The sequence below is a fragment of the Mesoplodon densirostris genome, chromosome 16, assembly GCF_025265405.1.
Source record: "Mesoplodon densirostris isolate mMesDen1 chromosome 16, mMesDen1 primary haplotype, whole genome shotgun sequence".
Taxonomy (NCBI): Eukaryota; Metazoa; Chordata; class Mammalia; order Artiodactyla; family Ziphiidae; genus Mesoplodon; species Mesoplodon densirostris.
In genome coordinates this window covers 13,788,034-13,815,106 of record NC_082676.1, presented here as the reverse complement: position 1 = coordinate 13,815,106, position 27,073 = coordinate 13,788,034, and the positions used below count along the sequence as shown (strand labels likewise).

General features: G+C 41.8%; 1 protein-coding gene across 5 annotated transcripts in view; it reads left to right on the top strand.

The window, feature by feature from the left end:
- NCOA3 (nuclear receptor coactivator 3) overlaps window positions 1-26,470 on the top strand; it is a 123,808-nt gene extending 97,338 nt beyond the window's left edge. For 3 of the 5 annotated variants that reach the window (XM_060120004.1, XM_060120002.1, XM_060120003.1), the window contains 18 exons: window positions 223-397; window positions 1,261-1,449; window positions 1,629-1,730; window positions 2,606-2,746; window positions 3,018-3,165; window positions 3,918-4,309; window positions 4,492-5,363; window positions 6,368-6,503; window positions 7,476-7,670; window positions 8,818-9,084; window positions 9,183-9,309; window positions 10,589-10,760; window positions 17,547-17,840; window positions 18,908-19,012; window positions 20,819-21,050; window positions 21,856-22,030; window positions 22,530-22,671; window positions 22,990-26,470. In XM_060120004.1, the coding sequence (XP_059975987.1) occupies window positions 223-397; window positions 1,261-1,449; window positions 1,629-1,730; window positions 2,606-2,746; window positions 3,018-3,165; window positions 3,918-4,309; window positions 4,492-5,363; window positions 6,368-6,503; window positions 7,476-7,670; window positions 8,818-9,084; window positions 9,183-9,309; window positions 10,589-10,760; window positions 17,547-17,840; window positions 18,908-19,012; window positions 20,819-21,050; window positions 21,856-22,030; window positions 22,530-22,671; window positions 22,990-23,001 (3,876 nt within the window). In that variant the 3' untranslated portion in view covers window positions 23,002-26,470. The remainder of the gene's footprint in view (window positions 1-222; window positions 398-1,260; window positions 1,450-1,628; window positions 1,731-2,605; window positions 2,747-3,017; window positions 3,166-3,917; window positions 4,310-4,491; window positions 5,364-6,367; window positions 6,504-7,475; window positions 7,671-8,817; window positions 9,085-9,182; window positions 9,310-10,588; window positions 10,761-17,546; window positions 17,841-18,907; window positions 19,013-20,818; window positions 21,051-21,855; window positions 22,031-22,529; window positions 22,672-22,989) is intronic. The other 2 variants (XM_060120006.1, XM_060120005.1) reach the window with 2 other exon arrangements.
- The last annotated feature ends 603 nt before the right edge of the window (window positions 26,471-27,073 follow it).

Genomic DNA, 27,073 nt, shown 5'->3' with positions numbered 1-27,073 from the left:
TTCTCTGTGTGTGTGCATTTCTGGTGTCTCTCTTCTCATGAGAACACCAGTCCTATTGGATTAGAGCTACCCTTATGACCTCATTTAACCTTAATTACCTCCTGAAAGGCCCTATCTCCAAATACAGTCACACTGAGGTTTAAGGCTTCAATATATGAATTTTGGTGGGGGAAGGGATACAGTTCAGTCCATAATAGCCGGTATTAACATATCCCACTTCAGGCATTGGATGGCTTCCTGTTTGTGGTGAATCGTGAAGGAAACATTGTATTTGTGTCAGAAAATGTCACCCAGTACCTGCAGTATAAGCAAGAGGACCTGGTTAACACAAGTGTCTACAATATCTTGCATGAAGAAGACAGAAAGGATTTTCTTAAAAACTTACCGAAATCTACAGGTAGGCTTTTAATGTGTATCTTCCTTTTTTTTAAAAAAAAAAATTTATTTATTTATTTGGCTGTGCTGGATCTTAGTCGCGGCACACGGGATCTTTGCTGTCGCATGCGGGATCTTCCTTGTGGCACAGGGGATCTTTAGTTGTGGCGTGTGGGATCTAGTTCACTGACCAGGGATCGAACCTGGGCCCCCTGCATTGGGAGCACGGAGTCTTAGCCCCGGACCACCTAAGTAAGTTAAAAAAATTTCTTTTTCTTGATCATTTCTTAGAAAATTGAATATACCTTTTAGAAAGCCAAGTGATGATTTATGTAGAACAGGGCAAGTGGTAGATAGCAAAATTTTCAAATACGAATTTAGAGTTTGGTATACATTTCATGGGTCTAAGATATACAGTGAGTTACAAAATAGAAGTGAGATACCTGTTGAATTTGAAATTGAAATTATTCCAGTGTTTTATATATTGCCACTTTGAAATGTTATTGTAGAAATTACTATGGAAGATGTATAATGAGAAAATATGTATAGCTTAAATTCTTTTTTTTTTTTTTTCTTTTTGCGGTATGTGGGCCTCTCACTGCCGTGGCCTCTCCCGTTGCGGAGCACAGGCTCCGGACGCGCAGGCCCAGCGGCCATGGCTCACGGGCCCAGCCGCTCCGCAGCATATGGGATCCTCCCAGACCGGGGCACGAACCCGTATCCCCTGCATCGGCAGGCGGACTCTTAACCACTTGCGCCACCAGGGAGGCCCAATTCTTTTTTTTTTTAATTGGAGTATAGTTGATTTATAGCTTAAATTTTTGATGATAGTCATGGACTGAATTGCCAGCTTTTAAAAAACTCCTTTCAATTTGTTTTCTAAAGTTAATGGAGTTACCTGGACAAATGAGACCCAGCGACAAAAAAGCCATACATTTAATTGCCGTATGTTGATGAAAATGCCACATGACATTCTGGAAGACATAAACACTAGTCCTGAAATGCGCCAGAAATATGAAACGATGCAGTGCTTTGCCCTGTCCCAGCCACGTGCTATGATGGAGGAAGGAGAAGGTGAGAGTCATCACATGCTTTGTGGTGATTATCAAACAATAGCAGCCAAACTTGTCGTTTTGTAATTTCCATTGTTGTAATTCTTCCCACTGAATTCCATGTTCTTACTTACTTGCCTATTGAATAGACACATCCAAAGATTAAGTATAATCCTTACCTGGTTAAATTTTCTATTGTAGATTTGCAGTCCTGTATGATCTGTGTGGCACGCCGCATTACCACAGGAGAAAGAGCATTTCCTTCAAATCCTGAGAGCTTTATTACTAGACATGATCTTTCAGGTAAAAACTGTGCGTGTGTGTATGTTTTGTTCATCTTGAAAATTTTTATAAAAGTTAACTTTCTACAGCCTGCACTATCATTTAAGTGCCTACACTGTAACGAATACTTTGCATGGATTATTTCCTATGTTTCTTATAATATTATTATTTTTTAAAATTTAATTTTTTATTTTGTTTATTTTTGGCTGCATTGGGTCTTCATTGTTGTGCAGGGGCTTTCTCTAGTTGTGGCGAGCGGGGGCTCCTCTTCCTTGCGGTGCGTGGGCTTCCCATTGCGGTGGTTTCTCTTGTTGCGGAGCATGGGCTCTAGGCACGTAGGCTTCAGTAGTTGTGACACGTGGGCTCAGTAGTTGTGGCTCGCTGGCTTTAGAGCTCAGGCTCACTAGTTGTGGCGCATGGGCTTAGTTGCTTCACGGCATGTGGGATCTTCCTGGACCAGGACTCGAACCCGTGTCCCCTGCATTGGCAGGTGGATTCTTAACCACTGTGCCACCAGGGAAGTCCCTTATGTTTCTTATACAACCCTAGGAGAGAGTCAACAAAACCTTGGGCATTTAAGCTGGGTGTATTTGACACTTAAAATCCCTCAAATAAACACACAAAAAAATGTAGACGCACCTGGCTTTCTCTCCAAATAGCATTTCAAATCAGAAGCCAGTATTTCTTTTCTGTAACTTCAAATCCATTTTTCATAAAGAAGTGCATTTCAAAAATACGGGTAATTTAATGGGAATTACTGGGAGTATTGTTGACATCAACATGAATTTCAGTTTTGGTCTGTCCTTTTTTGCTCATGAGAGTAAATAATTAAAGTCAGTGCAGTTGATAATGCACAATGATGAAATTAAACACAGTGGCAATTTTCTGTTTAATAGGAAAAGTTGTCAACATAGATACAAATTCACTGAGATCTTCCATGAGGCCTGGTTTTGAAGATATAATCCGAAGGTGTATCCAGAGATTTTTTAGTCTTAATGATGGGCAGTCATGGTCCCAGAAACGTCACTATCAAGAAGGTAAAGAATTTGGAGGTTAATTCTGGATCTTGTTTGTCATTGTGTTTGATGTGCTATAGAGCAATAAGTATATACATGACCATAGTTGTTTTTGTCTGTGTGGGGTAGGAAAATGATTCTTGAGCATTCTTATGTTAGCCTAATTTTGGTGGGGTCCAGTCTTTCACTGGATTTTGAAAATGTTGGACTTGTATATTTCCTTTCCGTTTTCTCCTGTATGCATTTGTTTTGCCAGTTGTAGTTATTAGTAATGGGATATTTTCTCCAAAAGCTTATATCCATGGCCATGCAGAAACCCCAGTGTATCGATTCTCTTTGGCTGATGGCACTATAGTGACTGCACAAACAAAAAGCAAACTCTTCCGAAATCCTGTAACAAACGATCGTCACGGCTTTGTCTCAACCCACTTTCTTCAGAGGTAATGATAGATTACTTTGTATTCTCATCAAATGCAGCAGTGTTCTCGAGATGCTTTATTATTAGTGTAAAAAGGGAGAAGAAAAATTAAGAAGAAAAGCAGGCAGTGGTTGGGTTTGCTGAAGTGCACTTAGATTCCTGAAGTATGTTTTCTTTAAGGTTATATTTTTATGTGTAAATGAGGATTTGTTCATTAAGTAATTAATTCCTGGGAAAGCTGGAGGATGGGAAGGCTAGTGGATAAAAGAATACGTAAAATCTGACTACCTCTGTTACTTTTCATTTCTAATGATATATTACATTGCTTTTAGGGATTGAATTTAAAATTTGAAGGTAGACTTCAAGAAGAAATAGTTACTATTGCTGTTGCTAATGGTAAATGAGCAACACAGGAAGGAGCAGGATATTCACCCATTAATTCTCTTTAGTAATTTGCAGGCACCTCCAGGTTAACTCCTTGGTATATGGGAACTCTTGTAAAGCCCCGCTGAGATTCCAGCTAACATAGCTTTGGGCCCTTCGTGGCGCTCTGATGGTGTCACTCATTTAGATTCTGTGGCTTATTAAAAGTATGTTATTAGATTAATAACTGATCAGTGTCGAGATTGTTATTGTCACTAGGCATTGGAATGGCGCCTAAGAAGTTAAGTTTCTGGGACACTTACTTCATCCTTAAAAAAAAAAAAAATCTGATTCAGGCTTCTACCGCATGCCTGTAATTTTTTAGTAAAACATTGTTCTGTTTCTTTGAAGGGAACAGAATGGGTATAGACCAAACCCAAATACTGTTGGACAAGGCATTAGACCTCCAGCAGCTGGATGCAACAGTTCGGTAGGCAGCATGAACATGTCGCCAAACCCCAGCTTGCAGATGCTGAACAGCAGGACCTACGGCTTGGCTGAGCCCGGCACCACGGGGCAGATGAGTGGAGCCAGGTATGGGCCTTCTGGTAGCATAGCTTCAATGAACCCTGGGCCAGGCATGCAGTCACCATCTTCCTACCAGAACAACAACTATGGTCTCAACATGAGTAGCCCTCCACATGGGAGTCCTGGTCTTGGCTCCAGCCAGCAGAATATTATGATTTCTCCTCGTAATCGTGGGAGTCCAAAGATGGCCTCACATCCGTTTTCTCCTGTTGCAGGTATTTGTGTTACATTTCCTTTTCTTTATTTTTTTTTCTTTTTCAGTAATTCTTTTCTTTCCATACCACTGTAATTCTTGTAAAGTTAATTCATTTTAAAACAGAAACTTTGAAGTGTTAAGTAGTGTTTTGTTACAGCGTTTGATAGTCTAATTCTTTTCCTGACTTTTCTCCGAATCCAGGTGTGCACTCTCCCATGGGATCTTCTGGCAATACTGGGAGTCACAGCTTTTCTAGCAGCTCTCTCAGTGCCCTTCAAGCTATCAGTGAGGGAGTAGGGACTTCTCTTTTATCTACTCTGTCTTCACCAGGTCCCAAATTGGATAACTCTCCCAATATGAATGTAAGTCAACCAAGTAAAGTGAACAGTCAAGATTCCAAGAGTCCCCTAGGCTTGTATTGCGACCAGAATCCAGTGGAGAGTTCAATGTGTCAGTCAAATAGCAGAGATCACCTCAATGACAAAGAAAGTAAGGAGAGCAATGTGGAAGGACCAGAGAATCAGCGGGGTCCTCTGGAAAGCAAAGGTCACAAAAAATTACTGCAGTTACTTACCTGTTCTTCTGAGGACCGGGGTCATTGCTCCTTGACCAGCTCGCCCCTGGATTCAAGTTGTAAAGACTCTTCCATTAGTGCCACCAGCCCCTCTGGGGTCTCCTCCTCGACGTCTGGAGGAGTATCCTCCACATCCAATATGCACGGGTCACTGCTGCAAGAGAAGCACCGGATTTTGCACAAGTTGCTGCAGAATGGGAATTCACCGGCTGAGGTAGCCAAGATTACCGCCGAAGCCACTGGGAAAGACACTAGCAGTACACCGTCTTGTGTAGAAGGAAACGTCAAGCAGGAGCAGCTAAGCCCTAAGAGAAAGGAAAACAATGCTCTGCTTAGGTACCTGCTGGACAGGGATGATCCTAGTGACACGCTCTCCAAAGAGCTACAGCCCAAAGTGGAAGGCGGCGTAGACAGTAAAGTGAGCCAGTGCGGCAGCTCCACCATCCCGAGCTCAAGTCAAGGGAAGGACGCCAAAATTAAGACAGAAACAAATGAAGAGGTAACTTGTCTTCTGTATACTCCAGCTTAGGCGTTGTATTTCAGCATTGCATTTCTGTGTTAGAAAGACAATGTACACACAAATTCTTACTTTCTGTTGTAGGTTTATTTAATGGAAGTTAACCTGGAGCTGTCACTTTTTCGGTAGCTCTTCTGAGCATCAGTAAAGTGTATAATTATGATGCAGTGTAGAAGTAATCAGATATGTATGCTTTCAAATGTGACTGTACCTCATTAGTAGGCAATTTGAAATCTTTCTTGGAAGTTTTTTTATTGGAATGAGCACATTGGGTCATTAAGTGTATGGTAGAAATGGGAAAAACCTTTTGTATTAGGCAACAGAATTTTGATTTTTACCTAAGATCAAGTTTCATATACATGATCACATTCTATACAAGCATTTCCCAGAGTCCTCTCGAGGAACACTATTCTGGAAGACGTTAATATGCACCTGAGAAAATTAAAGTCTTGCAGAAGTCCTATTGTTAGGATGTGTGTTTAACTTTGTTTAAACTTTGTTTAGTGTTTCCCAAATGTATTGACCAAAAGCCCTTTTTAAAGCATAGCTATGAATATCTTGTTGAACATCAGCTTATTTTTATTAAAAATTAAAAAAAAATTTATTATTAATCATACATGTTTTCAGAAGTATGTGTAGAGGCAGACGTCTCTTGTCAGCTCATGATTCTGACTAATGTTTGCTGGAAAATATCCTGCAGTTTGAGAATTAAACATATAGGGTAAATTTAAAAATGCCCCTTTGAAAGCACCTCTAAACCCACGGATTTATGTCAGTATTTTCAACTGTTTTTACTTTCAAGGAAGTAGTGTAGGGATAGGGGTCATAATCAGCTAGCTAGCCTCTAAGTTGGGTGTAACTTAGTTACATTTCAGGTAACTGTTGTGTTTTACTTGTTCCCATTTCATCTCTTTTCCTCTGATGAGTACGTTTTATACCTATGTATCTAGTAATGTACACAGGTTAATTAAAAAAATTATTTTCAGGGATCTGGAGACTTGGATAATCTAGATGCTATTCTTGGTGATCTGACTAATTCTGACTTCTACAATAATTCCATATCCACAAGTGGTAGTAATCTGGTAACGAAGCAACAAATGTTTCAAGGAACTAATTCTCTGGGTAAGAAAGAACTAGATTTTATTCTTGCTGCCTTTGAACTTTTCTGCACACCTGTATGTACTCTTAATTAAAACTAGGATCCAACTTTAAAATGTGTACTCCACCTTAGTTTCTCTTACTAATTTATATGTAGGTGATTTTAAAAGCTTTTTGGACAGTTTCCCATTTCTAACTAATATGATGCTAGTAATCACAGGGCTTATAGGAAAATGTTCTTCTCTGGTTGCTGCAGGTGAAGTAGTAGGTACTCTGTACCTACTAGTACCTTTATTTGTCTTAGGCACAGAGAATTGGATTAAAAAGCAAATCAAAACCTGTCCTTTGGCACTGACTTACTTTGGTGTTTGCTGGTTCTGACCCAACCTCTCTCCTATAGCTGAGTGTTTCTTGATTCATCAGTTTAACAAGGATATATTATATGTATCAATTGAAAAAGAATAATCCACAATTATCTGGAAAGGTGGTTATTCATTTTTAGTGGCACTATTTCCGAAACTGAAATGGAAAGTTAGATCAATCAAATAGGTTAGAAAAAACAAAAAGAAAAATGTTAGGAGGAAATTTTGTTTTATTCCTTGCTTGATTAGAAGGCAACTTATCTGGTTACATTTAGTTGTAAAATTTTAAACTTTAAATATGCATGTTAAAGAACTTCCAGGAGTTTGAAACATTGGTAGAATTTTTACTATTAAGCGAAGCAGAATATGAATGACCATATCAGGCTAGAGAACAGTGCCTAATACTTCAGCCAACACCGAGACTCTTGTTTTTTTACTTTATTTGGAATACAAGGCTTTTTCTTTCTTTTTCTTTTTTTGGGGGGCTTAGTTATTTATTTTGTAAAGGAAGACAGTGTTTATTTTGGTAAGAAAGACATTCTTGGGTGGGTGGTATTTATGTCTTGCACTTGATTATTTATGTACTGAATCATCAGAGGATATTTATGTATTGTGTTTTTATGTTTTATGACAGGTTTGAGGAGTCCACAGTCTGTGCAGTCTGTTCGTCCTCCATATAACCGAGCAGTGTCTCTAGACAGCCCTGTTTCCGTTGGCTCAAGCCCTCCAGTAAAGAATATTGGTGCTTTCCCCATGTTACCAAAGCAACCCATGTTGGGTGGCAATCCAAGAATGATGGATAGTCAGGAACATTATGGCTCAAACGTGGGTATGTTATTTCTTTTTTATTTAAATTTTATTTTACATTTTATTTATTTATTTTTGGCTGCCTTGGGTCTTCATTGCTGTGCGTGGGCTTTCTCTAGTTGCAGCGAGCGGGGGCTACTCTTCTTTGCGGCGCGTGGGCTTCTTATTGATGTGGCTTCTATTGTTGCGGAGCACGGGCTGTAGGCGCGTGGGCTTCAGTAGCTGTGGCATGTGGACTCAGTAGTTGTGGCTCCCGGGCTCTAGAGGGCAGGCTCAGTAGTTGTGGCGCATGGGCATAGTTGCTCCATGGCACATGGGATCTTCCCGGACCAGGGCTTGAACCCGCGTCCCCTGCATTGGCAGGAGGATTCCCAACCACTGCGCTACCAGGGAAGTCCCTGATATGTTATTTCTAATGAATATTAATGATTAAAAATTTCTTTTGGGAAAAGCAAATTTAAAATACTTAATTGGAATTAACAGGATTTTGAATAACAGTAGCATGTTTCTTTCATGAGTATTCTTCATTTATTCTGTGTCTTGGTGATTTAAACTCTCAAGGAGACTTTCAGTCCAAGACATTTTCTTCTTTTTTTCTTTCTTTGGCCGTGCTGTGGGGCGTGTGGGATCTTAGTTCTCCTACCAGGGATTGAACCTGTGCCCCAGGGAAGTCTCGCAAGACATTTTCTAATCTGTAATGAATACATAGCAATACAGGCATACCTCAGCAGTATTGCAGGTTCTGTTTCAGACCACCGCAATGAAGTAAATATCACAATAAAGCGAGTCACGTTAATTTTTTGGTTTCCCAGTGCATATAAAAGGTAGGTTTACACTATTCTGTATTAAGTGTGCAATAGCATTATGTCTAAAAACAAATATACGTACCTTAATTTAAAAACACTTTATTGCTAAAATATGCTAACCACCATCCGACAACATAGGGTTGCCACAAACCTTCAATTTGTAAAAAAACGCAGTGTCTCTGAAGCACAATACAGTGAAGGTATGCCTGTGGTGGCCTATCAGAAATGTCTTAATAGTTGGCCAGCCCTATTTTTAGAATGACAAAGCACTTTTTTGTCAAGGCTCATGTGTCTAATGACTGTACCTGTATGATATAAGAAGAATTTCATTCTTATATGGAAAATACCTAATTTCTGTTTTAGGTGGACCAAACAGAAATGTGACTGTGAATCAGACTCCTTCCTCGGGAGACTGGGGCTTACCAAACTCAAAGGCCAGCCGAATGGAACCTATGAATTCAAACTCTATGGGGAGACCAGGAACGGATTATAATGCTTCTTTACCCAGGCCTGCCATGGGTGGCTCAATGCCCGCCATGCCTCTTCGGTCCAGTAGCATCCCAGGTGTGAGACCAATGTTGCAGCAGCATCATCATCAGCAGCAGCAACAGCAGCAGATGCTTCAGATGCGTAAGCATTCCCTTCATAAGAAAAGAAAATTAGATGCTTTAGGCTAACTTTTGCCTTTGGCTTATTTGAAAATTTATCCTTTCTTTTTGTTCCCCCAGGGCCCGGTGAGATTCCCATGGGGATGGGGGTCAGCCCTTATGGCCAAGCAGCACCATCGAACCAACCTGGTTCCTGGCCAGATGGCATGTTGTCCATGGAACAAGGCCCTCATGGGACTCAAAATAGGTGGGGCTTTATTAAGTGACCCTGTGGAAAATGTAAGCATTGGATTATCTAGAAAAGGGTGAGAGCACAGGAACAAACCTGAAAGAGAGTGAGAAAAACTCTCTGTAATTGAGGTACTCATTGCCGTCTGTGTGTAAAAGCGAGGCTGAGTCTGAGACAGCGTGCGTTCATGGGAGAGGGAGGAGACAGGACTGTATCTCTCAGCGGTCGGGACTGTTGAGTGGTCACACCTGGGAGCCTCCATGTGCCATAATCGTCTCTCATAATGTAACAATCCTCCTCCATGAGGAGAGGGATAAATTAGCACTAGTTTGACAAGATAAATGGTGCGCAGAGGGTGAGCCTCAGTTTTCTGGAAAGTTCATTTTTTAGGATTGGATAATTCTTTTCTAAAATTATTTAAAACGTTTCAGGGATGAAGGTGAAAGTGAAATATAGCACGCTTTTATTTTTGTGAAAGAAAGATTGTGGGTTATGTCTATTTCATTTTTTAAGTTTGGTCAGTAACTCATTGGCATGAAAGAGGCTACCTGTCACTGTCAGCTCTGACTTGAGTTCTACAATAAATTAAGCAAAGAAAAATGAATTGATCTGTTGAGTAGACAGAAGTGTAACTACATGAGCTTATTAACTTGAGTGCTTCTCTACCCAGTAGAGAACAAATAGTTTCATCACAGAATTTTTCTGAGACTGGATAAATGTCTAGCTCCATGCCCCTGTAATGTGTTGGAGAACTGTGGCATTGCTGTGGGGTTTGTGTTACACTTGTATGGGGTTTGTATTATACTTGTCGATACATGAGCTCTGTGGGCTGTGTATGAAACAAAGTTATTTTGGTAGAACCCTGGGCTCAGTTCAGCATTTCTACCTTTTTTCCCATTCTTTTGTTGATTTCTCCAGCCTGCAATATCCTAACTACTACCACTTCTGTTCTTGTAGGGTCTTGAAAACACCACCCTCTTCATCCCTCCAATCTCCTTTCCCAAATCTCTGCTATCCTCTAAATGTCAAGGGATCTAGCAATTACATTTTGGTGGTGGAATTGGGAGTTGTAATCTAGATATGGTGGTCGAAGATGACCTGGTGAGGTTTAAAATTGCGGGTCTTAAATTTAAATTGATGCCGTTTGTTCTTTTCTGCTACTCTGTTAATTATTTACACTTGTATTATTTGAGTTATTGCATATTAAAAATACTGTGCGGGGTTACTTTGATCTTTTTTTTTTTTTTTTTTTTAAGAGGAAAAGCACCATTGAAATTGAATCTAAGTCTCTTTTTAGGCCACTTCTTAGGAATTCCCTGGATGATCTCCTTGGGCCACCTTCGAACCTTGAAGGCCAGAGTGATGAAAGAGCATTGTTGGACCAGCTGCACACACTCTTGAGCAACACAGATGCCACAGGCCTGGAAGAAATTGACAGAGCTCTTGGCATTCCTGAGCTTGTAAATCAAGTAGGTAGCCGTACTGTGGAAGTAGAAATGTTTGTGTGTGTGTCTGCGTGCATGTGTGCTCGCATATATCCATGAAGCCATGGACAACAGTGCCTATATGTGTATCTTTTCTCTTCTTTATGTACAGCACTACATTCATGGATACCAGCATTAAATTTAGAAATTATACTTTATAATTGTGATAGAACTTCCAGCAACTTACTGTTGTATAAAGATGCCAAATTTTAGGCAACCATAGAAATGATCCAGTAAAACTACTATACAGTTTTTAAAATGCTGCTTTTTGCATAGTTGAATCCTCATTTTTATAATTACCTCTTTCTACTACCTAGACAACCAGTGTATACTCTGAGGAGGCAAGCTTTTTTTTTTTTTTTTTTTTGCGGTATGCGGGCCTCTCACTGTTGTGGCCTCCCCCGTTGCGGAGCACAGGCTCCGGACGCGCAGGCTCAGCGGCCATGGCTCACGGGCCCAGCCGCTCCGCGGCATATGGGATCCTCCCAGACCGGGGCACGAACCCGTATCCCCTGCATTGGCAGGCGGACTCTCAACCACTTGCGCCACCAGGGAGGCCCGGCAAGCTTTTTTTGTGTTAAACAAAACCTGTTTACACTGGTAAGTCTGTGAATATCCCAACAACATCATCTCCTATTCCTAGTTACCTATTTAGCCTTATGAAAATACGCCATTTACAAATCTGTATTTTTTTGAAACATATATTTTGTAGTGGATCTTTTCATTATAGGATGTGTGTTTGGGGGCACTTGCGTTAACTCTGTGTGTTTAATGATAAATGGGAAAGATCCTCAGGATTCTCAGGCTTTGTTGGGGAGACAAATGTGTATAAAAAGAATTACATTTCAGTGTGGCAAACACTGCACAGAACTTTTTAAAGGGTGGTTGAGAAACACAGAGCAGTGATGATGTACACCTGGGGGTACCAGCCACCTGTGAGCCTGACCGAGGAGCCGTGTCTGACCTGGCTCGGGGAGGAAGTGAGGGTTACATGAGGACCGAGAAGCTTTAACTGCCGCTAGAATTTTTTTTTGTTTTTGGTCTGTGTCGGGTCTTAGTTGCGGCACTCGGGATCTTCGTTGAGACATGGCGGTGCAGGCTCTTCGTTGTGGCACGTGGGCTTCTCTCTCTAGTTGTGGCGTGTGGATTTTCTCTCTCTGATTGTGGCGCGTGAGCTCCAGGGTGCATGGGATCTGTAGTTTGTGGCACACGGCTCTCTCATTGAGGTGCACGAGCTCAGTAGTTGCAGCACGTGGGCTTCGTTGCCTTGCGGCAAGTGGGATCTTAGTTCATCGACCAGGGATCGAACCAGCGTCCCCTACACTGGAAGCTGGATTCTTTACCGCTGGATCACCAGGAAAATCCCCTAGAATTTTATTTAAGCTGGAAATAGTTTTCTTTGTAGTCATGTAAAATAGTTAACGGTCCTTATATAAAAATCTGACAATCACAAAAGTACATATTTTTTTTAAAAGTTGAAAAATCCTCCATAATCTTGGCTCAAAGAATCATAAGTAACTTTTGTGTGTATATTTTAAAAAAAAAAGGAAGCAGACTTTTAAAATACTTTTGTGGCCTGTTTTACTTTATGAAAGTCATCGTCAATCATCTTTTTTTGTTTAATGTATACATCTTTAATTTTAATGGCCAAACAGTATGCATCTTATTGAACACTATTTAATCAGTTATCTACTGATGAAAATTTAATTGTTCCTAAATACTTTCTGTTATAATTCTATGAATTACTTACATCTTGTTCACTTTGTCTGTTTTCCTAGCTACAATCCAAGAGAAAGGATGATTGGGTTAGAAGGCTTATTTTAGAGGTTTATCTATATACTCTCAGGCAGTTTTCCTGGATGATCGTATAGCTGCTTTTCCACAGCAGGGTGTGATGACTCCAGTCCATCACCCTCACCAGCACTGCTGCCATGGCCCACGAAGATGAAAGAACCCACAGTGTGAAAGAGCAAGTGACGGGACAGATATTGAGCAGGATTATTCTTTCACATCCTTGCCAGTCTGATGGGCAACAAAGATTCTTGCTTTAATTTGTATTTCTTTCATTAGCAAGATGGAACATATTTTATATTTTTTGGCCATTGAGATGTGGTTAATAGTTTAATAGTTCTGATGGGGTTTTTATTTTGTTGATCTGTAGCGATGCTTTAGTTACTGATTGTTGATTCCTTCATTTAACAAATATATGTCTTCTATATGCCAATCAGTCTTTCCTTAGGGACTGAGGAGCAATAGTGAACAACTTATTTCCTGCTCCCAGAACTCAGGCAAGGAACCACACAGAAGTAGACATGGTGAAGGAGAGGCTAGGAGGAAAGGCATATGATGCTGTGAGACCTTTAAATACAGGGACCTTTTCTTAGAATAGGGTGGGATGTCAAAAATTTTCTCTAGGGCTTCCCTGGTGGCGCAGTGGTTGAGAGTCCGCCTGCCGATGCAGGGGACACGGGTTCATGTCCCGGTCCGGGAAGATCCCACATGCGGCGGAGCAGCTGGACCCGTGAGCCATGGCTGCTGAGCCTGCGCGTCCGGAGCCTGTGCTCTGCAACGGGAGAGGCCACAGCAGTGAGAGGCCCGCGTACCGCAAAAAAAAAAAAAAAAAAAAATCTCTAAAAAAGCATGTTTGCAGGATGACGGTTAACCTGTCTATATTGTATATTGTAAATAATTTGCCCAGTTTCTTTTTTAAAAAAATAAATTTATTTATTTTTGGCTGTGTTGGGTCCTCATTGCTGTGCGCAGGCTTTCTCTAGTTGCGGTGAGCGGGGGCTACTCCTCATTGCGGTGTGTGGGCTTCTCATTGTGGTGGCTTGTCTTGTTGCGGAGCATGGGCTCTAGGCGTGCGGACTTCAGTAGTTGTGGCATGTGGGCTCTGTAGTTGTGGCTCGCGGGCTCTAGAGCGCAGGCTCAGTAGTTGTGGCGCGCGGGCTTAGTTGCTCCACGGCATGTGGGATCTTCCTGGACCAGGGCTTGAGCCCATGTCCCCTGCATTGGCAGGTGGATTCTTAGCCACTGTGCTACCAGGCAAGTCCATCCAGTTTCTTTTTAGTGGGGGCTTGTTTATAGTTTTGTTCTTTAGTTTAAAAATGTTTGTGTTTTCAAAACCAGGATGATGAGATAAAGAGTAACTGGGGACTGACTTGAATAGTCGGGAAAGGTTTTTCTGGAGAGATGACATGTAAGCTGACACCTGAAGGATGAGAAAGAACTAGCTAGGCAAACTGCCTAAGGAAAGAACAATCCAGAAGAGGTACAGCTAACTCAAAGTTGCTTAGGCAGGAAAGAGCTTGCGGGTTCTAGGAAGTGGCTGAGGTTGGTGAGAACAGAGAGGGAGCCGTGTGAGATGACGTTGGGGAGGTACACGGAGGCTATGTTCTACAAAGCCGTCTTAAGAGTTTGGACTTTTTCTGTGTATTGGGAAGCCATGGAAGGATTGTAAGCAGGGTAAGGATGAGACCACTTTTCCTTTTTTGTTGTAATTAATTTTTATTTTTCAGCAAAGTAATCCATTTTTAATTAAAAAATAAAATGATAGGAAAATATGCTTACTGAAGAACCACAGTTCCTTTGCCCACTGGGAAATGGTGAAACTCACCTCTTTATTTTGGTAATATTTCTAAGAAATATGATTATGCAGCTATTTCTTTATCAACTTCCATCTATATCTATTGATTTCCAGATATGATAGTTGACTATGCGTTCGTAGTCCCTTATCTGAGAACCTTGACATCAGATATGCTTTGGAATTGAGGAATTTTGGGATTTTAGAAGGGTAAACTTGTGCATGGGTACCATATATTACAAAATACTCTTGATAGAGTTTCGAGCAATACTGTAATTTTTGGGCAATAGCCTGTGATCAAACGTGCTAACACTTCTACAGCAAAATACATAATCACACTAAGTGGGATATTATAAGATTATGTGTTGCTTCGTACAAGTTCAGGCCAGGTTTTGCTGTTAAATACATTTGGTACTAATGAAAAATTGTTAGTCTTTTTTAAAGAATGAAAAATTTTTTGGAATTTTAGGTAAGAAATTGTGGATCTGTATTTATACCCCCTTCCTCTAGTACGCACCCTCACACCCATGCCCTCTACATATGCGTGGGCACGTGCAGTCTCTCCCCTCAAGGTGACTGCCCCTTGTTTTTAAGTAAATAGGTACCCCATATTTACATCATTTTGGCTCATTGCTGAGCCAGGTGTAGTTGCATAGGCTTTTGTTTTTGGTTTGTTTGAGTTAATTGCCTTGTCTTTTTATTTGCTTTGTTTTCTACATACTTACTGCTAAAAGTTTCTCTTACTTTTTTCTTCTTCTTCACATGTTCAGACACATTAGATAATTCCTCAGTTCTTTCTCTCCCTGTCCCTCTGTTTAACTCTGCCCTTTTGAGCCTGCTCTAGAAATTAATAATTGTCACTCTTCTCCTGTGCTGGATCCTCAGTTTCTTGAATCTCAAGTCATTTTCTTTCTTGATTTACTCCTTTGTTTGCTGAAACAAAATTTCTGTTAACTTCTCTGTCCCTGCAATTTTTGGGTCCTTCTGTGTTTGAAAATGTCTTTATTCCACCCCACTGCACCTCTGGCTGCCGTGTATTAAATTCTAAGTTGAAAGTAATTTCCTCTTAGAATTTTGAAAGAGTAGTTCCATAGTTTTCTGGCATCCAGTGTTGCCATTGAGTCGTATTGCAGTCTGATGGCTGAGGGCTCCCCTGGTCTGTACTCAGCCTCCTAACCAGCCCCCTGTCTGGGCGCCCTCCCTGACCTTCTGCTGTCCCCAGTGGAGTGCTGCCTTGGCTCCATGGGAGACATTGACTCAGTCCTCAGGTGGGTTTTCTCTGCAGGCACACGGGTCTCAGTTTCTCTGCTGTGTTGAGTTGCTTACTCCTCCCTACACTTCCTGTCTTCCAGATGCCTGTTGAAATTTTTTGTCTTGTTGCCTTCAATATTCTCTTTTTTTTTTTTTTGATAAATACTACCTTTTAACTTGTTTGCTGTCATTTTAGCAGGGTTAGCAAGGAAGAGTATATTATGGTCTGATTTACGTTATAAACGGAAATCTCAGATTGCTGTCTGGAGGAGGGAATTGGTATTATGGCACAGAGTAGACGCACAGATGGCAGGGAGGTGTCTTGGGAAGGGTCATGGCGACAGAATGAAAAGAAGGGAAGGCTATGCGACGTGTCACAGAGGAAAAGCTGACAGGACTCGCGCCCTGTGTGCACACATATGCACTCGCACACTTGGGCAGGGAGACTGAGGAGTTGTTGGCGTTTAGTTCTGGGTGACTGGTGTTGCCATCTATTGTGAGGTAGGGAAGATTGGAGAAGAATCGGGTTTTTTTTTTTTTGGTGGGAGGGACTGTTGATAATCATGCCTTCTGTTCTCTACACGTTAAGTTTGAGTTGCCCAAGACGTCCAGGTAAAGATGTTGAGTGGGCGCCTGTATGAGCACAGTTAAAACTGAGTCCGAGGCATTGGAGCTGGAGAAAGAAACTTGGCAGTTGTCACCAGTGGATGAGGAGGCTGAGTAGAAAAGGTAGCGGGAGGAAAGAAGAGGGCCTAGGGCGGGTGAGCTCTCAACATTCCTCCAAGGAAAGGCCCGAGATGGGGGAGAAAATAGAGAATGGGGTCACGGTCACCGCGGGGTGAGGTGTGCTTTAGGACGAGACTTGGTGAAGGCGTCAACTGCACACTTGGCATCCTGTGCCCGAGGACGAGAAGATAAAGGTGGATGCAGCACCTGCCTGGCTCTTCTTGTCTTAACATGGCAGGCTCTCCCCTCCTTCAGAGTATTTATTTTTACTTCTTTTTCTGCTGGACATTACGTTGTATGCATGGTTAGCACATAGAGAAGTGATACCTGGCATATAACACACTTAATAAATACTTGTTGAGTTAATAGTTTTCTTTCTCCTTCTCACGTACAAATAGTGGATGACTGACCACCTGCAGGGTTTTTATTTATTTAGTTAGTTAGTTTTGGCTGCGTTGGGTCTTCGTTGCTGTGCACGGCCTTTCTTTAGTTGCAGTAAGTGGGGGCTACTCTTCGTTGAGGTATGCGGGCTTCTCATTGCGGTGGCTTCTATCATTGCGGATCATGGGCTCTAGAGTGCAGGCTCAGTAGTTGTAGCGCACGGGCTTAGTTGCTCTGCCGCATGTGGGATCTTCCTGGACCAGGGCTTGAACCATGTGCCCTGCATTGGCAGGCGGATTCTTCACCACTGCGCCAGCAGGGAAGTGCCCCACCTTTAGGTTTTGTTCATGTGGTGAATACACCTCAGGGGACATGGGCTGTTGTTGATTTACCTGTTTCTACTAAACTTGCCTCTTGCCACCTTCAAAAGCATTCTTGTGCAGATTACATGAGAATTCATTGATCACAGTGATTTTCATTGATTTATTTTACACTTGGCATGGGACGTCAATGTTGGTACAGAAATCTTGTCTGGAACAAATAGTATTTCTCCAGGTATTCAATACATTGTAGGTATTTGGCTCAGAAAATATTTGAGTGTCTCCCTGTGTGAGACCCTGTGCTCCGTAAGCACTAGTACACAGCTATTAAAAGATGGTTTGGTCTCTGGTCTCATGGAATTTAAGACAATAAATTTGATTTCGCTTTTGGAATTCTGCAACGGCATCGTTCACATACATTGACTTATATTTTTCACCTTCTCCAGAGCATTGTATTTCTGTTGCTTTCCCACATGTACTTTACTGTTCATTTATGTGTTTGATGTTTAGGGACAAGCTTTGGAGTCCAAACAGGATGCTTTCCAAGGCCAAGAAGCGGCAGTAATGATGGAGCAGAAGGCAGCATTATATGGGCAGACGTACCCGGCCCAGGGGCCTCCAATGCAAGGAGGCTTCAATCTTCCGGGACAGTCACCACCTTTTAACTCGATGATGAATCAGATGAACCAGCAAGGAGGTTTTCCTCTCCAAGGAATGCACCCTCGGGCCAACATCATGAGACCCCGGACAAACACTCCCAAGCAACTTAGAATGCAGCTTCAGCAGAGGCTGCAGGGCCAGCAGGTAACCAGTCACATGCCCGAAGCAACTTTCCCTTTGGCCGCCTCCTCTTTCCTTTGTGTTTGGACTGTGTTCTTTCAGGGCTCTTGCACTGGCTCTCTATCCCTCGTCAACTAAAGAAATTCCTTTCGTTTTCATTTCTGTTCACATTTTATTTGTATGGATGGTTCCTTGCTAGGGAGTGGTTGTACTAGAATTGGATACCTTTCTATAAGAATAATCTATTGTACAGGTTGGAAAATAAAAAATGTCCGAGAGGATTGCTCTTGGGGGAGAAGAGGTTTCTTGATGGCTTCGTAGTCTTAGAGGTAGATAATTTCTATTACTAAAAAAAGTCCTTAATGTTAATAGCCAGATGTTGAAACCTTATTGATTTGAGCAGTTTCTGTAAGGAACCTCTGCTTTCTAGATGTGTTATACAACTTGAGCTCTTTTAATATTTTTTTCTGTTGTTTCCTTTGTAACACATTTTTAAAAATTTATTTTTATTTTGTATCTTGAGTGCACTGAGTTCTTAAATGTGGGGGAATCGAACCACATAAGCAGATGAGTGAATTGAGAATCCAGTGAGCCGGAGACCCTTCCAGTGTATTAATGTTCCTAAAAGTCAGCATAGGTACTCAGGAAAGCTGTGTTAATGCATTCATGGTATCATTTTTTACCATTTATTTCCACTAAAAATTACCCAGGAAAAGGTAGCAGAAGTGGTTTTTTCCAGTGTTACTTTGATCAAATTAAAGCTATTTCCCCAATAGCCTAAGTAATCCCAGAGAAAATCTGACTTTACACATCCTTTGAGTTCCTGTTGAAGACATTCTTTAAGCTGCAGAATTGCACTTTCACTTTTCCTCCTGTTGCTGAACATGAAGGCCTCACATGCCAGCCAAGGGCTTTGCAGCACCAAGCTTTTTGAAATGTGAGTGTGCTGCTTCAGCTTAGCCATGACTTAGCCCGGTTAATGGGTTTAGAGGTGTCATCATGACCTCGCTGGGTGGTGCCAAGGGTGTGGACAGCTGTTTGGGCTCATTAACGTGCTCCACTTGCATTCTAACCACCGTGTCTCTCCCCAGTTTTTGAATCAGAGCCGTCAGGCACTTGAAATGAAAATGGAAAACCCCACTGCTGGTGGGGCTGCGGTGATGAGGCCCATGATGCAGCCTCAGGTCAACTCCCAGGTGAGAATAAGGCTCTCCGTGTTCAGGGCTGAATGCCCCGCACAGGGCTTGGCCCATGCTTGACTCTCAGTAAATGTTTATTAAACAAAGACAGTACATAATCCCCAATTGCTTGTGTAAGAACCCATCCCATGGTCCCATCACACTTTTTTTCTTCCCTTCGTCTCTCCTACTGGTAACTAGGAAGAATCAGAGGAAGAGAGGTTCTTTTTTTAAAAACCACTGATTCATGTTTTTAAAGTTAGTTCCCCGGGGGTGGGGTGGGATGAATTGGGAGACTGGGATTGACATATATGCACTATTGATACTGTGTATAAAAAAGATAACTAATGAGAACCTGCTGTATACCTCAGGGAGCTTTGCTCAGTGCTCTGTGGTGACCTAAATGGGAAGGAAATCCAAAAAAGAGGGGATATATGTATACATATAGCTGATTCACTTTGCTGTACAGTAGAAACTAACAGAACATTCATTGTAAAGCAACTGTACTCCAATAAAAATTAATAAAAAAATTAATTCCCGGGCTTCCCTGGTGGCACAGTGGTTGAGAATCCACCTGCCAATGCGGGGGCACGGGTTCGTGCTCCGGTCCGGGAAGATCCCACGTGCCGCGGAGTGGCTGGGCCCGTGAGCCATGACCGCTGAGCTTGTGCGTCTGGAGCCTGTGCTCCGCAACGGGAGAGGCCACAACAGTGAGAGGCCCGTGTATTGGAAAAAAAAAAAAAAAAAAAAAATTAATTCCCTTTGTGATCAGTTGCTGTGTTGTGAAAACAGCTACCATTTACTTTTCAGGAATTGAAAATAACAAATCTGTAAACTTTTTTCTGTTGCTGGATTGTGAAACCACATGCTCACTGCGTAGAATTTGAAATTATAAGAAGTATAAAGAAGAAAATAAATAATTTATCATCCCACTCTCAGTGACAGCCTCTGAGATGACCTGATTTCCCATAGTGGGAGGAATGCTGTTAAAGTTCTGTCTGCCTCCAGCGCATGGCGGACACTATATTAAGGCACTTCCTTAGTGTGCACAAGGCAGGTGACTACACGAAAATCCCTACTGTGCTTTGAAATACTGTTAAACAACAACAATTCTGAAATGCCTAGTTTTTGCTGTTAGACCTACTCGGAAGTACCGATACCTATATATTTTCCTGATAGTCAGACCTCCTGTATAAGCTGAGCTAGGATGCTTTCCAAAAAGAGGATAAATGTTTGCTTTTTGGTGATGATCTCTCCTAGCTGGCAAATCAACAGGTCAGCTTCCTTGTTCAGTGCTTTGATCCCGTCACCTCCTTACCCTTCACCTCTTCTGTCAGAAGGTTTAGAGAGACTACAAGAGCTTCTGGGGTGGATTCCTGCTTCTCTGAGCATAACCCCATCACATTGCTTTGTTTTTGGCTTTTCTTTTTGTTTCTCCCCCAAACATAGTCTCATTCCTGCCCCTTTGCTTCTTGCTGTTTTATTTCATAGTTTTTGAAAAGTTTGTCCTCGAATTCTACTCCTAAAATGTTCTCTCACTTTGAGGAGTGTTTTCTAACTATGTCAAAGCCTGATGACTTTTCTGCTTTCGTCCCCTAGCCCCCAGTAATTTCCAGGTCCCTGTTCTCCCCCAATGCCCATACCCACACCGAGCCAGAAAGCCTTGACCATAATGAGAATTGTGCGTTTCCTTTTTTGTAATTATATAGAAAGGCATTGGGTGTTTTTTCTCTTTGATACCTCATGTGTCGTGGGGACCCTATATGTATGGAATTGGCTAGCTCTTGCCACATGTGCGTAATTGCGTTCGTTCTTGGGTATTAGCAGGGTTTCCTTAACGCCCAGATGGTCGCCCAGCGCAGCAGAGAGCTGCTGAGTCATCACTTCCGACAGCAGAGGGTGGCGATGATGATGCAGCAGCAGCAACAGCAGCAGCAAACCCAGGCCTTCAGTCCACCCCCTAACGTGACTGCGTCCCCCACCATGGACGGAGTCCTGGCAGGGCCTGCCATGCCACAGGCTCCACCCCAGCAGTTTCCATATCCACCAAATTATGGTAAATTTGTCAGGGATAATAATGTCTTCCTCAAAGTAACATTCCTACGGACGTAAGAGTCACTAGGTCTGTTGTATATTAAAAACAAATGCTATTCACTCTCTTTTATTTCATAAGAGAAACAAAATTAATTAAAAAATAACAGAACAAAGATGTCTACTGCAGTGCACAGGTGATGATTGTCATTGAGGTAGATGATCTATCATAGTTCAGGTTTTTTCCCACCGGGTCTTGTTTTTACAGTTCCCCACATCTTAATTTGGAAGAAAGACTTAACCAGGTCCTGTCCAGTATGTCCCAGCATAGTAGAACTCTGCCATCTCCGAACAGTGAGAGCAATGCACTGTGTGGGCTTTTTGAGTTCCTTTTCTTGATGGCTTAGACATATTAATTACAGTCATGCCTTTGTGAGGTTCCAGGAACATGGTGGGAGTGGGGCTAGAGGTATCTATTGCAGAGATGACATTTGAGGATGCGTCCCTGTCAGCTGGGAACACAGCTCTTTGCCCTCTAAAGGGGGATGGAGTGGGGGGCAGCGTGATATGGTGTCCTTTTTATACAGAAAGCTCACGGAAGTAACTGCCCTTTGGGGGATCCACACAGCGTGCATCTCTGTAGTAAGCCTGGCTCTAGTTGTCACCTTGGTGAGAAGCAAGAATTACTGGCAGGCAGCATCTTTATACCTTATACTTAACACATTCCCCCACCTTTAAAAAAGAACCTCAAATTACTATATAGAAAGCTGATATTCTAAGGAGGTAGCATTTGAGCATTGTAATTTCTTTTTCTTCTTTCTTTTTTAAAGGGATGGGACAACAGCCAGATCCAGCCTTTGGTCGAGTGCCTAGTCCTCCCAATGCGATGATATCATCAAGAATGGGTCCCTCCCAGAATCCCATGATGCAGCACCCTCAGACCGCACCCATGTATCAGTCCTCGGAAATGAAGGGCTGGCCGTCAGGAACCCTGACCAGGAACAGGTGAAGAACAGGGAATTTTTTTTTTTTTTTTTTTTTTTTTGGCTGGGCCGCTTGGCTTGCGGGATCTCAGTTCTCTGACCAGGGATTGAACCCAAGCCCTCGGCAGTGAAATTGCAGAGTCTTAACTACTGGACTGCTGGGGAATTCCCAGAATAGGGACTTCATAAAAGTCGGCCACATTCTAGTGCCAGAAGTTCAGGGAATTAGTCTCTGTGTTTTTCAGCCAAGCCTGTTTGGATGGGGAGATCAAAGGTCCTAGGCTTACATTGGAGAGTGTGTGATCTGGCTCATCTGTTTTGAGAAGCCTTCTTTACTGTGCTCATCTCCACGAGGGTAGTGAGTACAGAGAGCTGTGAAAGACAGAGGGCAGGCTGTCAGAGTTTTCTTGCTCATGTTCTCTGCTTGAGCACAGCGACATTGACAGAATTGCGGTAGTCTCTATGTGCATGTCCTGTGTTATGAAAATGACCCAGGAGGTAATTTCCAACTTTCTTTACAGCTCTTTTTCCCAGCAGCAGTTTGCCCACCAGGGGAATCCTGCAGCATATAGTATGGTGCACATGAATGGCAGCAGTGGTCCCATGGGACAGATGAACATGAACTCCATGCCCATGACTGGCATGCCGATGGGTCCTGATCAGGTACGGGGTGGGGGGATCTGTTCCTTACCTTTCTCAAAACATTTTTCCTGTTCTCTGGAGAGAACCAAAGCCTCAACTGAAATGTTAAAGGTCCTAGGTAGATTTTAAACTTGGATGTATAACTTAAAAATATATGTAATAATTGAAAAAACTTTTGGTTTGAAGGCATTGGGCCAGTTGATACTTTCAGAAATCTGGGATCTAAGAACTGAATCAGTCAGCCAGAGCCATGTTGCAAGCCATCAGTGTAGACATAACGGATTCTTTTCTGTTGGGCAAAGTGTGTGTTTTACTCATGTTACTTCTGGTTGCCAACAGAAATATTGCTGACATCTCTACACCAGGACCTCCAAGGAAATCACTGTACAAATGACACTGCACTAGGATTATTGGGAGTAAAGAACCATTGTCTAGGCACCCAGCTTTGAAGAAAGGACCAGCTTTGATCTCCATCAGGGGTATTTCAAGTGATATCATTTGAGCAGGCAGGACTGGATTTTAAGCTGAAGCGTGATATCTACCTGTTATTTTTCCCTCCTCCTGTGTATCATGGTGTTTAAAACAAATCTTTTTGGCGTTCTGCCTTTTCAGGATGTGATTCTGGAGGTACGGAGTGTTACTGATCACAGAACTGTCCGGTGTCACTTTTTTCTGCTTGGCTATCTAAAGTCTTTGGAAAAAATGTAGGTGGGCCAGAGGAACATTGGAGAAATCAAGAGATTAGAACATCCGGTTTCTTGATAGTTGCGGTATTGGGTGAAGAGCATGGTCCCAACCTCGAGTGTTTTTGTCACTATCAGGTTCTGTCCCGGGAGTGGGCCTTTCCAAGTTCTCCCTTAAGGATAGTGTTGAGTTGCTCTGACCCTACTCTTGGTTGTCCTAGGCTTTTTCCTAAATAGCATTTTTATCTGCCCCTAATGTCCTGTAATACTTCACCTCCAGGAATTGTCCTTGGTGTCAGATGGCTTCGCAGAAGGGAAAATAGATGACAGTATTTAATTGCAGCAGTCAGTGGCATTTTTTCATATGCTAACGTGCAGCGGAGTGCACTTTATTTAAAAAGTAATGGATAAATGCAATATTCTCGAGGTCTTGAGGAATGGTGAACCACATACCTAGTTTTTGTCTAAACTAATCTGTTGGACAAGAACTATGATTTTTGTTGTTGTTGTTGTTGAAAGTACTGGTTTCACCCTTTGCCTATATGGTAGAGCAATAATGCTTTTTGAAAATAAACTGCAGAAAACCCAAGGCCAGGTACTGCATTCTGAATCAGAATTTCGCAGTGTTTCTGTGAATAGAATTGCTTTTGTAAATATGACCTTTAAGATATTGTATTATGTAAAATATGTATATACCTTTTTTTGTAGGTCACAACAACTCATTTTTACAGAGTTTGTGAAACTAAATATTTAACATTGTTGATTTCAGTAAGTTCAGCATGGTGAGGTTACCAGCAGAAGTCACCCCCTGAAATTTGTGACCTGGGGGATGGGGCAGTGGCCAACAGCTTTTCCTTGCCCCCAGCCTGAGATGCCTCGCTTGTTTTCAGTCTCTTAATCTAAATGCTTTTTAAAGAGATCATTTAGATGTAGACATTTAAATTTTTTTAAAAAATTTCTCTACCAGAACTAAGCACTTTGTTAATTTGGGGGCAGAGAATAGATACGGGGAAATAAACTTAAAAAAACCCCCAGATATCAAGGATTTTAAAAGATCAAGCAATTTGATTTCAAAGAAGAATCTTGGATTTTAAGCAGTCCATAAGTTAAATGGCAATTCATGGTATTTTTTTTTTTTTTAAAGTGAATACGTTGTCTTCTCATCCATTTTAGTTGTGCTCTAAGGTTTTGGTTGCTAGGACCTGAGTCCCACATTGAGATCTCAGGCGTAGAATCCTCAGTGTGTGGTTCCTGGTGTCTGCTCAGCTTGTCTTGTCCTTCCACTATTGTGATGTTTGCCCCCGAGAATTGGAGGAGCAGCATCATGGTTATTTCCCGAGGAGTTCAGTCTCCGTAGCAGCCGGTTTCATGCGATTCAGAGCCCAGGTCTGACTGGGCGCCTTTGCATTCCCTCCCTGCTCCGCCCCCGCCCCTTTCTGCTGCTGCCACTTGTCAGTTGGGAATAGGGAAGACAGTCAAGTGTAACTCCCTTTACCTGGTTTACTTTATCAGGTTCAAACAGTTGAGTGAAATTGGCTTTTTGGATTATCTATGAAGTTCGAAGTCTGTTAGCCTCGGTGTCGTTTCCTAGCAATAACTGAGAGCCAGTTAAAATTTTTTCACACGTTTAGCCAATATTTCTAGGTGTCTCTGAAGGTGAGATCATTTAATTTCTTTGACTTATGAGTAAGTGAAACCTGTGTTTCCAGAACCACCACTAGAGCGGATTCGAGTTTCACACTCCCCCCCACCTGGTTAAAAACAAATCTAAGATTCATCCATCAGCTTCCATCTGAGTGGCCTCTACTTTTTAGATAACACGTGCTCTGGTCTGGAGACAGAGGCAGAGCTGAATGAGAGTCTCTTGTCTTTTTAGACGCAGTTGTATCAGATGTATCTGAACCTTCCTTGTTGAAGTCACACGTGTGTGGGAGAAATAGAATGGTGCTCTTACCCTTTCTTGACCTTTGATTAAAAAGTTTTGTGATTCTTTTCCTCAGTCAGTCCTGACTCCAGGCTAAGTGGAAGGCAGCACCCCCTTTTTATATGGAAGAAAAATGAAGTTTATTATAAGTTTTTATATTTTCTACTTGTTCATTTTATTGGTGCAAATTTGAGATTTTGTTTCCTTTTAATAGATGCAGTCTTTGAGATAATTTGTTTTTACCTTTATTCCCGTTTTATCTTTTTCGGATAATTCTCTTTGTACTCCTCTGCCTACCTCTCCTCACCCCTCCTCCCCTCACCCCCACCACTTTTTTAAACCTTAGTATCTGTTGGGTGAACAGTGTAAGTAATCATCTGCTTTTAGAATGTGAGATATTTCCAGTACCTACTTTTTTGCTGAATCCAAAGATATAGAAATATAAATATATATATATTTTATAAAGATCAAAATGATATAAAGGAGATACATTTCTTCCTTTAAAAAAACAAATAGAAATCCATTGTTAATGTTCATATTATCATGCCACTTTTCTAAACTGTGCATCTTGATGGAAAGGTGTAAATATCAATCAATAGGACTGCTTACTTAATCAGTATTTAATATCTAAGGTGAGTTGGGGGTGTGTAGGGGCGGGGTACTACAGAACATAGCTGGCTTGCTGTCCTATAAGTTCCTTGATCCATAGACAGATGCAGCTGGAAAGTAAACAGAATGGATTGCCAGCTACCCATATGCCTGTCCAGTTCCCTTTTTATTTGCAGAATCCGTGCATTTGTTCACAAGTGGGAAGTTCACAGGAGTAAAACCTCTTGGGTAGATGAACTCTCCCCTGCTGCAGAGGGGCAAGAACTGTTATGTGGCCCCAAGGCAGACTGTTTCATCGTGAGCAGGCTGTTCTCGTTTTCTTTCCTTCTCTCTTTCTCTCTTTCCAATATTTGGAATTTTGAAGAAGATGGACATGTCATTCCGAGAGCAATATTTAAATTCTCAGGAATTGACTTACAGTGTTGAGAATGAATTCACTTTCAATCAGTTTTACATTAGATGTTGTTTTTAAAGACTATAAACCACACTGCAAAGAATCCAAACCACATGGGATAACTTATGAGATGGTTGAGTGGTAAGCTGTGACTCCTTTGTTGATCATTTTGGACGTCATTGTAAATAAAGGTTTCTATTTAAAATTGAAGGCTGAGAGTGTGCCACTTTTTTTTTTTTTTTAATCCCGATTGGATAAAGGGTAAGAGATAAGGCTAAGGAATCCTATTTCAGATAATAGTAGCAGTTTCTGTGAGGCTGAAAGAAATCTGGAAAGCATGGCCCTGTTCTTACACGAGGTAAGTGCTTAGGGGTCGTGTGTTAGGGAGAAACGTGCTGGGCCAGGTGATGGCTGAAGTTCCTCTTCCTCCCAGGCTAGCGCTCCGACAGCTACCTTTACCCGTGGGACTACCCGGTACATGACGAAGGGCTGGATAAGGTGAGTTGCTTTGCGGTTAGTTAATACTTTTTAAAAGTGAGGTCCTAAAGCTGGTGTGATATGAGACTTACCTTTGAGGTCCCTGAAGTATGGTAAATTCTAGTCAATTTATAACCATGTATTCCCTTTTAAAAAACCATCTAAATCCGTGGTGTCTCCTTCCAAAAAGGTGTTGACTGGTGGTATCTTGAATGCTTTTTAACTAAAAAAACCAAACACACCAAAAAGACTCCTAAGGATGGCCTTTTAGAAAATGTCAAAGGTTCCCTCATACCAACTGCTGGTCACTGGCTGGTGTTTTCAACATTGTTTGAC